The 14,743-nt window shown below is 39.9% G+C and overlaps 1 protein-coding gene across 2 annotated transcripts in view; it reads right to left on the reverse strand.

Moving 5' to 3' along the window:
• BANK1 (B cell scaffold protein with ankyrin repeats 1) overlaps positions 1–14,743 on the reverse strand; it is a 310,492-nt gene that overhangs the window by 254,192 nt on the left and 41,557 nt on the right. For both annotated transcript variants that reach the window (XM_075066227.1, XM_075066228.1), the window contains exons 2-3: positions 12,847–13,245; positions 2,306–2,371 (exon numbers count right to left, since the gene is read on the reverse strand). In XM_075066227.1, coding sequence (XP_074922328.1) covers positions 2,306–2,371; positions 12,847–13,245 — 465 coding nt within the window. The remainder of the gene's footprint in view (positions 1–2,305; positions 2,372–12,846; positions 13,246–14,743) is intronic.

Here is a 14,743-nt window from a genome sequence, read left to right on the forward strand (position 1 = left end):
TTTAGCTGTTTATCCCAGAGATCATATTTCTCTATGGTAAACTGGAAGCTCCTTGGCACCTATGTAGCACAGGCTTTATACATTTTTGTCACTGGATAAGCTCCCTTTTTATTAGAGATAAGCAAAGCTACAGGATTCACTTTGCAACTGTCACCACTTAGCCAAACTATGCTGGTTAGTTTGTGAGGTTCACATACTTTTTCAAGGGCATGACCAGCTGCCCCTTGACACCTTATCTTGCCTGATTTCTGAGACACTGACATGCTATTAGCCAAACATCCCATTCCCTCTTCCTTCTTGGGCCAGGTTCCCCCATCCATGGATCTCCAGGGATGTCAAGTGGCTATTTCCTAATGCAACAACATCAAGGAGGCAGCCCTGATCCCCAAAATCCCAAAGTGTGTTTAGGAGGCAGGAAGCAGCCTGCTCCCCAAACAGGAGAAGAGAAACGGAAACACTTTCATTGCAGCCAGCTTCTACACTGATTACAGGGGAAGCCTTATAGATTGCATAGCAAGGTAACTGGGGAAACACTGGGGATTCCCAAGTGCCATACATTAGGGATTATACATCATCCTAGGTGACTCCCCAAGGATTTTTCTAGCTACCAAAGGGAGAATATGGTGCAAGAAACCTCTCACCTTTGCACTGCTGCTGAAGGAATGCAAGGACTGTGTGAGACTAATGACTTTCCAAAGTGGGTAGGATGAAGGCAGGGCTATAGCAGAGTCAGGGATCAAAGTTAGAGGGAGCACAGGGAAGTACAGCTCCTAACTATTTTCTTCTCTTGGGCTTGAGCGGGAAGATCAGCTCTCCCTCCTCACACCATTGTCTATTCCTCCTCCTATCATGCCAGCAAGTTAGAGGTGCTTAGCCAGTATGTTCCCAGTATGTTTCCACTCCACATTAGCTCACTCAGTTACAGGGGATGGGGCAGTAACCTCAAGAGACTGTATTTCAGCCCAGTGTTCTGGACATATTGAACCAGTGACTTCAGAAAAGCCTTCTCCCTGACTTCAGACCAGTAAGACAGAGGTCCATAGTCATTCAGAATTCCCTTTTTCTTGACATAAGCCCAGTTAGCTACAGGTGCCAAGACCATGAGAGACATCAGTGGCCTGCTGCTTGACATCAGACCAAGAAAATTGAGGTGTTGAGCTAGTGACATCACAGATACCTGTATCTTGACATGAGCCCAGCAAACCAGAAATGGTGAACTAGATAACTCACAGATATGTGATCTAAATACAGTCTAGCAAGTTAGAAGTTCACAATCAATGAGCTCACAGCATCCTGTGCTCTGACATCATGCCAACAAGGCAGAGCTGCTGATCCAGTAACCTCAGGGAAGCTCATACTTTGCCATGACTCCAGCAAGATGGAGGTGCTAAGCCAGGAATTCCCAAAGGCACTTAGTAATCTCATCAAAGCCTTTTCATCAGCCAGCAAATTGATGGTGCTGAGCTAGTGACTTCACATAGTGGTGTGACTTGACATCAGCCCTGAAATAAACATTTACTGAAGAGGCCTTCAAGTAAGGGTTGGTAGTAGAGGGCGTGCTATGTGGGAGCTCTTTTGCTAAAAGCAGAAGGAAAATTCCACCTTTTTTTTCTCTCCTGGGCTTGGGGTGAATTCATCTCTCCAAGGTCCATCTCCTCCTGCTTTTTAGCACTGACTGATGAAATAAGCATTTATTAAGCAAATGATCTAGAATGGAAAGCACCTGGAGGAGCTGATACCTGGCTGGGGAGTTTATCAGGCTCCATGCCTATCCACCTTTAAGTGAAGCAGCATTGACATTTGACAGGAGAAAAAGTACTGTACAAACTGGAAGGCTAATATTAACTTCATTTTCTCTACAGGAAGATCCTTCCCCCACCACCAGCATGGAAGAGGGAAGGCCCTCCTCTGCCCTACACTAGATGGGTAAAGCAATGGGGGGAGGGATAGCTCAGTGGTTTGTACACTGGCCTGCTAAACCCATGGGTGTGAGTTCAATCCTTGAGGGGGCCATTTAGGGAACTGGAGTAAAAAAACTGTTTGGGAATTAGTCCTGCTTTGAGCAGGGGGTTGGACTAGATAACCACCTGAGGTCCCTTTCAATCCTGATATTCTATGAATGGTTCTGTCAGCTCCTTTTCCTCTTCTGGAAGCCCATGGAGAGATAGGCAGGTGGATGTGTGAGTGCAAGACATGTTCCACATTCTAGAAAGATTAGATCACTTCCTTTCAGGACACACAAGAAGTAAAGACACTTTTTTTTTAAAGCTCTATTTTCATATAGTTTAGGGAATTTCAAACTCACCATCTGCAAGAACTGTTTCATAGATGCAAGACAATGACTCCTCAACTTCTTCATTCTGTGGTTCATCTAAGAAAAGAAAGATCCTTTAATGGATGACATCTCTCTGAAAAATCTTGAAATGGGCATCTCCCTGGCCAGTCTCCCACTGGTTCTTAAGTTGTTTCTTAAAATGTTTAAATCTGTACTCTAGCAAGGACAGTTCTGATGACTGATGGGATGAGAACTACTGTAGGAACAACTTACTTTGGGACAATTAGTTAATTCCAGGGCATTAGCTGTATATATTACAGATTTCTTTTACTGAGGCTGTAACAGAGGTTTTCTTCCTAAAAATATTAAACCCTGCTTCTTATTTAGCTACATTCCTCAACTTACATACTAGGAGTGAGTAATGTATTAGATGTTAGTTAATTAGTAATTTTTTTTTTACGATGTGGAATAGGTAATAAGATAGCACGAGTGAGAAAAGAAAACTATACTGGTACAGTTTATACTATGAAATGCAAAGCTTTGCCACTCTAAGCCCATATGGTCAGTGGTTCAGTCTTCGCATTGTCTACCTGTCACTTCAACCCCAACATTCTTCTGCACTCCATCACCGAAATGAGCAGCATATCAGCTATGCTGCTGTAGGAGCCTGGCAGGAACAATACAAAGCTTGTTTCACAGTTTGATTATTCATTTGCAAATGAAAGTAAACTTTTATGGGGAGGGTCTCCTTGCTTCTCCCTGCAGCAGAAGAAGTCCTGAGCAGCATTTGGTAAAAAAAAAAAAATAAATAAAAAATCAATGACCACTGGAGGGGAAAAAAGGAGGGTGGGAAATAAGACAATACTTAGATACCACATGATGGAATTTCTCACTCAAAAATTAGGAAATGCCAGAATTAAGATTGCCTGTGCAACTTTAATTCAGCCCCCTTGTGCATGTACATTAATTACAAAAATCACATACTATTTTTTTCATATGTTCTAGGAGGATGGACCTGCTCTGGAGGTGATTTGTGACTGTGAAGTAAAGGAGGTTGTTATCTGTAGGACCTCTGCCTTATTTGTTACAGAAGTTGGAAGGTGTGCGGTGAGTGAGGCTTGGGATTGCAAAAAGAGAAAGAATAGTCTCATGGTTAAGTTCTTCTGGTTAAGGCAGTTGAGTCCTGTTCAGAAGAACTGGATTCTATCTGGAGCGGGATGACATTTTTCTACCAAATTTTTTTGGCAAAAAAAAATTAAAAATGCAAATTCGGTGATCCCTAAACATTTCATGAATTCCTGTCAGTTTTGCCAAAATGTTTGCGTAGAAACAACAAAAAATATTCTGAGAAAAAAGTCAAAACCTTATGATTTGACCTTTTAAAACAAAACATTTCAATTTTTCAGTTCAAAAAGACTTTTCATTTCAAAATTTTCTTTATTTTGTAACAAATCAAAAATGTTTTAAAATGCTCAAAGTCTAAAACTAAATGTTTCATATTGGGTCAAAAAGAACATTTTGTATGACCCAAAAAGTGAGCTCATTGGCTGTGAACTTCTAACTTGCTAGACTGTATTTAGATCACAAAATTGCCAATGAAGCAAAAAAAAAAATCAGTTATTTGCTTAGCTCTAATTCTATTCCTGCCTCTGCCACATAGTTCCTATGAGATACTAGGCAAATCACTTAAACCAAGCTTTTCAGAGACAGTGAACTAATTGTATGTTCCTCATTTGGTGGATATCCAACCTGAGATCCTGAGGTCCAATTTGCAGAAATGCTGGGCACATAGATGCCAACTTTCCCCGGTGCCCCTCCCCCTGACTCCACCCTTAATACTGGCATTTCCTACTTTTGATTTGCCTAACTCTGTAACCTTAATAATGTTTTTTTAACATAGGGTGTGAGGGGGGAGGGAGTGGTTGTGTGTGTAACAGTAATTTCACTGAACACTAAGTGAAATTCTGTTCTCAGTTACACCAGTACTTTGGTATCCCAAAGGTTGTTTGTCTTTAGTATTATCTTAAGCACCCATGACAGTTTTTTCATTCAATGAAACATGACATTTATTTTTCCTAATTTCCCCATGAAGACTACAAACAATGCTTAAAGTTGCAATTAAAATAGTGTGCCAAAAGTACATAAAGAATGCATTTCAAATATTTTTCTGAGCTAATAATTCTCAGCTAATTAATAAAAATGATTAAAATATAATACAGAGAAATGTCAGTAGTATCTTACAAGGAGGATACACACCACCATTTTATAGCCCTAGATTTATAACCTCCCAAAATACTTGCTGGAAATCTTAAGCCCCTGCTATCTGGAAGAGTTAAAAACCTCTCAGGTCTGTAATTAAATATTAACTAATGGCTGTCCTCCTTTACACTATACAGTTCGTTTCTAAATGCAAATAAACTTGGACTTAGAGGGAAAATAATCATAAAACCACTAATTAATTTAAAAAGTAAGAAATGCATAAACCCATATAAACAGCAGTTAATAAACTAAATTTGTTCATTAGATTTAGTGCATACAGTATAAGACAGCAACGTTTAATTTTCTATTCATTTGAGATATATCAGTAAAACTCTTTATAAGCTTGCCCTATTAGCTGAGAATTTTTTTTAAAGATGTCAGTGCATTCAATTTACCAGGTATAAGCAGTTTTCATCCAATTAGTGTCTGAAAGGAGAGGAAAACATTGCATACTCTATACATACTTCATTATCCAAGGGCACAGGTCATCACAAATGGTTAGACACATCAAAACCCAAACTGCCAAAAAAGTTACAGAAATCTGATTATATGATGAGGAAAGGCCTCTGGCTTCTTAAGAAAAGAAGGGAGAAGTCAAGAAGTTTAATTAGCAAGAGACTGGCAGGCTCAGGAGCTGGGTTATTGGCTACAGAGTTTTTCACATCCAGCTCAATTCCAGTCCTTGTTAGAAACATCCATAAAAATTATCATGCCTCATATGAAATGAGTCAGTGATAGTGAGTAAGACAATATCCACATCAGAAATACAATGCCATCATCAGAGTGGCACCCTTGTAATCAGTCTGCGAAGCTAAAGTTTGACATCTCATGGAGATGAACATCTCCGGAAGTCCTAGGAGTTGTCCCCTCAGAATAGTTCTGAGATATATTGGCAGGGCAAAATGGAAAAGCTTACTGTTTGAGCCTGGATGAAGAGAGGACTTCAGTTCTCCAAAAGCCCCTTCCACAAGTAATAAATTCACCCAGTTTGTTTTTGTTTCAAAACAGAAAATTTAATTGGCATTTGAGACATTGCTCACTGAGTACCATGTTTCATTGACTTAAATCATTTAGTGTGGTGTCCACAAGAAAGGTCAGCATTTCCCCAAGGCCTCGTTCCATCAGACAAAGGGGTCTCTCACTGTGGATCCTTTTTAGATGAATATTAGTATCATTTAGCATTTCAGTTTTGAGGTTTTGTTTTTTTTGATAGACTGCTTGCTATTGTCAACATGGTGAAATCCTGGCCCCAGTGATGTCAATGGCAAAACTCCTATTTACTTCACTGGGGCCAGGATTTCACCCCTTTGTTAAAAATTATTTAGCACTAGAAGCCTGCTGTTTGCTTAAGAAAGTGCAAATTTTTATTAATTATTTATAGTCCAGCACTAGTGTGAATTCAACTTTGTAGTCAAATAAGATGATTTATAATGTTATGAAGGGTCTACATAATACATATCGTAGTGGATTCAAAATGCTCAGTAGAATAGGTATTTGAGCATTTGAGACAAATTTATCCCTGGTGCAATTCCAGTGAAATCAGCGACTTTACACCAGCAATAAATGAATGTTACCATCTTTATATCAGGAAACTGATACAACAAGAGGCTCAGTAGAAATATAGAGGTTCAATTTTTTTTCCTCTGCCCTGAGAAAGTGTGGTAAGCAATGAACTTGAATTTGGCGTGACTCTTTGCCTATTTTAAGCTCTATTTGCCTCAGCTTGTTTGCATTTTGGACTACTAGTTATATGACAACTGTAAATTTGCAATACTGCAGTGTTTCAGAGCCGCACCTGTTAATTGATGCAAAAGCAGTTTTTCTAATGTTGTTCTTTACATGGACAACATGAGTGGCAGAATACTCATTACATTTTAGTCAAGGATTGGAAGTCAATGGCATGTTGTTGTCTCAAGCTGAAGATATGTATTCATTTTGTGAGGCTCACTACCTAGGCCAATGAAGAGTATGGGTACAATTTTCAACCTTGATCACTGCTGTCTGCCGGCTCTTAGCCTTGGTTCAGCTGTCATCTCTTCACATCTCTTGTGCTGGGTCACCTCTGGAACCCCAGCACCTGCCAAGTTTACTGTTGCCCCACAGGAGCTGAGTTCCCTCTCGGAGTCCTTTCTGAGTCCAACTACCTCCAGATCCTGGCACTGCTCCTTAGGTCCAGCCATAGGACAGTGTCAAAGAGCAGACTTCCAGAGCTCCTCTCTCAGGGCTGAAGTGCCTGTCTGTCTATCCTAAACAAGAGAGGAACAAGGGGAATCTACTCTCTGCCTCAGCCTAGACTTGCTATTAGCCTCTCTTCTTAGGCAACTGCTCTGCGGCCAGCTTCACCTTTTTTAAGCTCCCCTTCTCCAGGTGGCGCGTGCTCTGCAGGTGTGCCTAATTGGCACTGCCTGAGCGCAGGAATGGTTGTTAGACTTGCTGTCATTGGGATAGGGGCATGTCTGGTCACGGTCACCTAAATTCCTCGTTTAGGTATCTATAGGGCTGATGTAAGTGGCTAAATGTAGATTTAGGCATCATTATTTAGGTGCTCAATTTTAAATAAATGGATTTCTCCTGTGTCATGAAGAAAAGGGCCCTCTTTTTCTTTGGGAACAGGCTGGTAGGAGACGAGAAAAGGACTGCTGTGTTTATTTTTGTCAACACCATCAAATAAAATAGAGCCATTAAAGAGAGTGCTAGATGTTAAGATTCCCAAGCCCTAGATAGATTCAAAGTTCTACCAAACAGTCTCATAAAATAATAAGCTCATTTTAGAAATATTACCAGAGAGGTATCTATAAAGCATAAAATTTTCAAAATCTACTCTCTCTTTTTGCATCTGCAAGATGAGGACAGAAATAACTGCAGAAACAATTTAAGGCATTTTGAGATCTAAGTATCTAACTGCACAAGCAAATCAATTACCATACTTAGTCGCAGAATCTGTCTAATTGTGCCTACAAATGATTGCAGGAATAAAACCAAAGGCCCAATTAAGTCTACGCTGAAAAACCAGGCCAACAGGATCTCTTTCTTAACGAATATATAATAGTAACCATAATATGTAGGAGAAAGTACGTGCCTAGAATCTTGGCTGTCTGCAGTGTCAGGTTGACAGCTACTCTACAGTGGTAAGAAGCGGGGGGAGGGGGGGAGGAGGAGGAAAGGCACAGAGTAAAACACAGTGTTGAACTGTACTTTCATCAATATTAAGAAAAGGTGAGGCAAAGAAAAGTCAAAATACTAAATTAATAGAGTCACTTTGCATTAAAATTGAACACATGGTTATATAGAAGAGTAAACAGAATCTTAGTTGCTAGCTTGGGAAAATACAACCTCCTAAGTCCTAACTTTTCTGCACAGTGTGTATTTCTAATGACACGTACTCAGGCAGTTAAAAAACCAGAAGAAAAGGTTTAATTGAGCTGCTCAAGAGCAGGGCCGGCTCTAGCAATTTCGGTGCCCCAAGCACAGTGGCACGCCGTAGGGGGCGCTCTGCCGGTCGCTGGTCCCGCGGCTCCGGTGGACCTCCCGCAGGCGTTTCTGCGGAGGGTCCGATGGTCCCGCGCTTCGGTGGAGCCTGCGGCAAGTCTACCGAAGCCGCGGGACCAGCGGACCCTCCGCAGAAATGCCTGCGGGAGGTCCACCGGAGCCGCCTGCTGCCCTCCCAGCAACCAGCAGAGCGCCCCCCGCGGTGTGCCGCCCCAAGCACGCGCTTGGCGTGCTGTGGCCTGAAGCCGGCCCTGCTCAACAGACATCACTGTAAAAATGTTCACACATTTTAAGAAGTCTTGCTATGCCAATCTCTTAACAGAAAAAATATTTGCATTCTTCCTAGCACTAAATAGGAACATAGTAAAATCTGCCACCATCCAGGAAACATATGTTACAAAGCATAATCTCTGAGTCTCAGTTCCTCATTTGCTCCCCCTATGTATGCTCTCAACCACAGACAGCAAACCCTCCTGATTTTAGGTTTTCTTTGAATCATGCTATGCTGTGAACTGGATCTCTAGTGGGTACATTATCTAACTATCAACTAACACCTTTATTTGAAGTGTGCATGTTAATTAGTATTATTTATTTGGCTAGCACAATAAGAGTATGCATTTGGAAAGCAGTGCCAAAGGGTTGAAGCTGGCACAATGTGGTGTGGTAAAGAGATATGGAGCTGGATTTCTCGGTCCATTCTACGCACTTTCTGGTGCTCAGACAGCACAACGAGAATAGAGTCCTGCTGGAAATTAACTAGCAGAGAATCCCCTTTTCCAGAACTCCCTCCAGACCTAAAGCCAGAAAACCCTGCTTCTGTGCCAGCTACTCACTCTGATGTAGTGGCATGGCAGGGCAGAGTTTGTTAACACCTAATCTACATTGATGTAAAGTCTGAGAGTTTGTAAACCAGTGATATAAATCAGAACAGGCCCTCTTCTGTTTTATCTAATGCCAGGACTAACCCAGTTCTGAATCATGGAGCCAAAATCAGCTGCCAAATGGCCTCCTGTGCCCTGAAATGAATGGAACTCAGATGCAGAGAACTGATGCTGTCGTGTCAAGTATTTAACACTGAAATGTGCTGCGGTATACATCGGTTTTAAGAAGAAGAATGGGAGAGTTTTATGAATATTGATTAGGAGGCATAAGAGGTATTGTGCAAGGTGGTACAAGTGTGCAGACAGAACAAATTAGCAGCAATGAAGAATGTTATGAGAAAATGGAAAAGAAAGGAGTAAAATATATATAATTTGTGTTCTGTTTGGTCACTATGTCAAAAGTTGTTGCAGAAACAGAGCGGATAAGAGATAGGTGATGAAAATAAGAACATAAGAATGGCCATACTGGGTCACACCAAAGGTCCATTTAGCCCAGTATCCTGTTTTCTGACAGTGGTTACTGTCAGGTGCCCCAGAGAGAATGAACAGAATAGGTAATCACCATGTGATCCATCCCCGTCGTCCGTTCCCAGCTTCTGGCAAACAGAGGCTAGGGACACCATCCCTGCCCATCCTGGCTAATAGCCATTGAGGGACCTATCCTCCATGAATTTATCTAGTTCTTTTTTGAACTCTGTTATAGTCTTGGCCATGACAACATCCTTTGGCACAGACTGACTCTGCAGTTGTGTGAAGATTAAAATGAGATGTGGGTAAGCTGACCAGATGTCCTGATTTTATAGGGGCAGTCCTGCTATTTGGAGCTTTGTCTTATATAGGTGCCAATTACTCTACCTCCCCTGCCTCCCATATCCCTGTCCCAATTTTTCACACTTGGTGTCTGGTCACCTAGGTGTGGGCAGGCTACCACATGAAGAGAAACGGAAAACCTTGAAAGTATTTAGCTTAGTGAAGAGTCAGAGGAGACATGATGGAGGCATACAAAACATTGGTATACAAAAGGTACCTCTTGTCCTTTCATTAAAAAGTTACCAATTTAAAACTGACAAAAGGAAAAAAAGGTTTTACAACATCCATAAATAATCTTTGCAATCACTGCCACAGGTTATCATTGAGACAGCTTTGCAGGATTCTAAATAAAAGATTAATATGGATAATGCAAACATCCACAGGTACATATAACAGAAGTAAACAGTATAAGAGATGTACATCTTTACACTTCAGGACATAGCACTAACTGATACAGATTAGGAAGAAACTTTCATTGTAATCAAGTGATTTTCATATTTGTCCACAACAGCCTTTTTTTTCTTTTTGCACCTTCCACTGAAGCAGCTGGTACTGGTCACTATTAGAGACAGGATATTATGGGAGCCTTGTCAGTTTATGTTGTCATATTCTGCAGTCTGACACTGTAAACAAATGATTTGTGACTCTGACAAAAATGAACACCTTTCTTCTAAGAAACTGTACTTGTTTTTTTAATAAATGTTTGCAGTTTCCTGTTTGCAGTTTCCACTTATGTGGAAGTACAGTCCCTGTGCTAAATTCTCCTCTTAGCTATACTCGTGTGATCCCATTGATTTCATTCCCATGAATGACAAGGTTACTGAGCCAAAGAGCTCTCTCCCATTTAATAGTCAAGTATCAGTAATGCACTGTAGGAAGGTGCAGAACTTTTCTGATGACTCCTTCTGGAAGCCAATTTGGGTGACTCTGATTAGCTTTACTCCAGAACATGAAAGGAAAGAGAGGCCTTGAGGGAAAGGTAGGAGCTCCTAGCACAGAGATGGCCAAACTTACTGATCCTCCAAGCTGCCTATGATAATCTTCAGAAGTTCAACAGCCAGGCGCACCTGCTTGGGGCTGAGGCACCTAGACCCCCACCCCACTGGGCAGAAACCTAGTCCCACCACCCTGCCACAGGGCAGAAGCCCCAAGCTCTTCCCCTTCCCCCACCCCAATCTGGCAGGTGGAGAATGGGGTAGGGAGGCTTCACGAGCTGCACTTTTACTCTAAAAGAGCCACATGTGGCTTGTGAGATGCCGTTTGGCTACCCCTGTCCTATAGGGAGAAATATTAATCGTCAGGAAATGTGCAAAAAGCTTATGCAGAGGAGGGGATCTAGGACTTCTGTTTGTAAGTACATTCGTGTCTGTTCACTTGGGTCTCAGCATGCTTTCAGTTACACACCAGCGTTACTGCAAGGTAAACCCCTATGTTCATGTAATTAAAGACTGTGGGTGTACTTCTCCACACCACTGACATAGTTTTACACTGGTGCAACTCCACTTCATGACAGCACTTCGGTGGAGTTGCTCTAACATAAGACTGGGACAAGAGAGAGAGGAAAAAATCAGACCCTATGTTTTAATTCATATTCCCTGACTTTTGAGTACTTCATTTTCCAACCTTCAAATGTTTAATGTCAAGTTTTTGATGGACTTTCCTTCCTCCTTTTTTTTTTTTTTTGAAAGTAAAAGAAAAAAAACTCTGATGTGGAGCTACTTGCTAGATAGCAGCACAACAATCTACCCAACACATAATGTGCAGTTTCTGAGGTCAAGGCTCATGTCCTGCTTCACTGAGTATGCACTTTGCATGCTGACTGAAAGTTTTCGAACAGCAGCTGTAACAAAAAACTAACATATAGGGGCAAGAGTGTATGTGAGTAATATAACCACACAAAACAGAAGGAGTTTGGGAGCAGACAGAGGACTGAGAGGCTATGAAAAAGCAGCAGCAGCAGCAAATGCCTATCAGGAGTGCATATCGGGTGATGTGTGTGGAGCCTGTGATAATATTACTGGACTGGCCTCCCCAAATTGATTGTGATACAGTCTTCCTACAAAACTGACTACAGATGGTGCTAGGTATAACGTGACTCCTCAGTTCCATTTCTACAACACAGTAAAGTACTAGCAAATTTCAACCCTGTGCAATGGGTCAGCACAAGACTAATCACTACTTAAACTCTTAAAATAACTCTTATGTTGACCTCCTGTTCAGCCTCCTGCTCAGTGCTGATCTGCCTCAGCAGTCATGTAACAAACATATACAGGATGCAATTCTATTTCACAGAAACTTCTTGTTTCAGCTGGTGCAGAAGATTAGCATACTGTTTCAGCTTGTGTGTGCATTGGAGAGAAAAAGAATGACTGAAGTGAGCCCAAACTTTGTGGATGGCATATTTGCCATATTAGCTCATTGCCTAGGAAGTTCTGAACTATGAAATTAAGACAATTTGAAAGTTATGACAGGTTTCAGAGGGGTAGCCATGTTAGTTTGTATCAGTAAAAACAACGAGGAGTCCTTGTGGCACCTTAGAGACTAACAAATTTATCTGGGCATAAGCTTTCGTGGGATATAACCCACTTCATCAGATGCATGGAGTGGAAGAATAATTTCCTCTCTGTTGATACTCATACCTTCTTGTCAACTGCTGGGTATGGGCCACATTCACCCTAACTGAACTGGCCTCATTAACACTAACCCCCCACTTGGTAAGGCAACTCCCATCTTTTCATGTACTGTATATTTATTCCTGCTTACTGTATTTTCCACTCCATGCATCTGATGAAGTGGGTTATATCCCATGTAAGCTTATGCCCAAATAAATTTGTTAGTCTCTAAGGTGTCATAAGTACGCCTTGTTTTTACTGAAAGTTATGAGACATGCATACACATTTTTCAGCCATACTAATGGCAGGCATTAGATTGATATAATTATCTGAACCCAGGGGTCAGAGAAACAAGAGTATATCATCCTTTTAAGCTCATCAGACAGCTTCTGAAGAACATTCACTGAAGTGTTAGACTTTCCAAAGTTACATACTCCTTATTCTGGATCTAAGAGTAGGATAACTTTAATCATAATTAAGTGACAAATATATCATTATCAGGATTAAAATTTAAAATTACCTTGTTGAATAACACCAGCAACAATGGAGAGATATTCCTCGGGATCCTGATCAGTGGAGATCTCTTGGCTTCTTTGGTCTAAAGTCAGTATCTCATGTAGAACGTCTGAGTTCTCCACCCCACAAAGTAGAATCACTACCCTAGCTGGAGGCTCAAGGACCCTGACCAAGAAATATCTTCTCTTTTGATCCAGGCACTTTAGAAGACCACTTGATAGTATGAGCAGTTTACATCTATAACAGGATAGAGAGTGTGACTCCAGATGCTGAAAAGATAAAGTCTCTAGGTTGTAAAGTAAGATTCCTTCTTCCTTTATAATGTGTTTGAAAAGTGATTTTAAATACAAAGCCCATTCTTCTGCCTCTTCTTCATAAATCACCAGAATGTCCTTCGTATTTTCTGTCGAAAAGAAAACAATTTTAACCTCCATTTTATCTAATATCCACAGCTACCATGTTAGATTTTTTTCTCTTTGTAATCTGAAACAGAGTGGTAGAGATAGAAATTTAGATTTTCAACTGTTTTCAGAAAAAAATGAAATTTATGTTTCAAACTAGAACATAAATATTTTTGAAATTTCCTGTGGAATAGAAATTCTGATAAAATATCCCTTTTTTAAATTTTGTTTAGAAAATTTTTTGAAACTGTTTCAAAACAAAATATGTTTAATTTTTTCCTTTTCATATTATTTATTGTCTTTATGTTTCATTATGTCTCATTAGTAGGAGTGGTAGTGCATCTCACATATCAGATCATGTCATATTATGCAGACAAAGTATAATATTCAAAACAATTACTTTCTTATTTTTACTGTATTTTATTTACAAAAAGATATTGGGGCAGCTGTTACTTTATACAGATTAAAGCAACTTATTTTGATGTTGAAAATGTCTCTTGTTTGTGATATAATGAAGTAGTTTGACATTTTCAACAAGAAAATAATTGTTTAACTGTCAAACTGTTTAATTACAACTTGAATAGGAGACACTAATCTAGAAAATGAGAAAGTGTTTTGATCTAAAAAATAATAAATACTTTGAGTATATTCTGTCCTCATAATATGACATACCATATTATGACATGACTTGACATATATGATTGATATGTCATTTTATGCACTACAACAATTGACGTGTTGGGAACTGGGTTGGTTGTTTTTTCTATATATTTATTTTAAAATATTAATGTAAATGCTAATCTAATAAAAATGGGAATAGTTCAGCATCTGGCAAGTTGCTACAGCTAGAGAAACAAAAGGAAATGTCACACAGAGTAGGTAAAGGCACACCCATGATGCTGACATTATAGATGACAGGATGCCATTGACACCAGTGATATATTGATCAACAACAGTGTGCAGCAAAATGCAATATGACATCAAATGAATTAATACAGTTCTATCCCTTTAGGCTCTTTTATGTTGTAAGGACTATAGAAATATATTCTAATAGCAATTGTCACAAAGTTAATCACAGCTGGTTCTAAGCAACAGCACCCACAGACTACATAGTTTTAGCTTAGTAATACAGGTTTGTATGCAATGGATCATAGTTGACACTCAGTTATAATGATGTAAGTCTGAAGTAACAACACTGACGAAATTACACCTGCTTTATGCCATTTTAAGTGTGAACAGAATCTGGCCCAACACATTTGATAATTATATTAATTTAAAAGCTCCGGTTTTAGATTTCTCTTAATAGAATGCACCAAATGAATAGAAAGTTCATTTCTATCCCACTATACACTAGTTATTTTGATTTTTTAAAATACTGTAAACAAACAAAGCTTAGCCATGGGTGCTGTATAGCTCTGATAGGCATATAAACATATACCACATAACAGCACACACCAACAATAAATACTAACCAATTACAGAATTAAAAATTTGTAAATC

The sequence above is a fragment of the Chelonoidis abingdonii genome, chromosome 5 (assembly GCF_003597395.2).
Source record: "Chelonoidis abingdonii isolate Lonesome George chromosome 5, CheloAbing_2.0, whole genome shotgun sequence".
Taxonomy (NCBI): domain Eukaryota; kingdom Metazoa; phylum Chordata; order Testudines; family Testudinidae; genus Chelonoidis; species Chelonoidis abingdonii.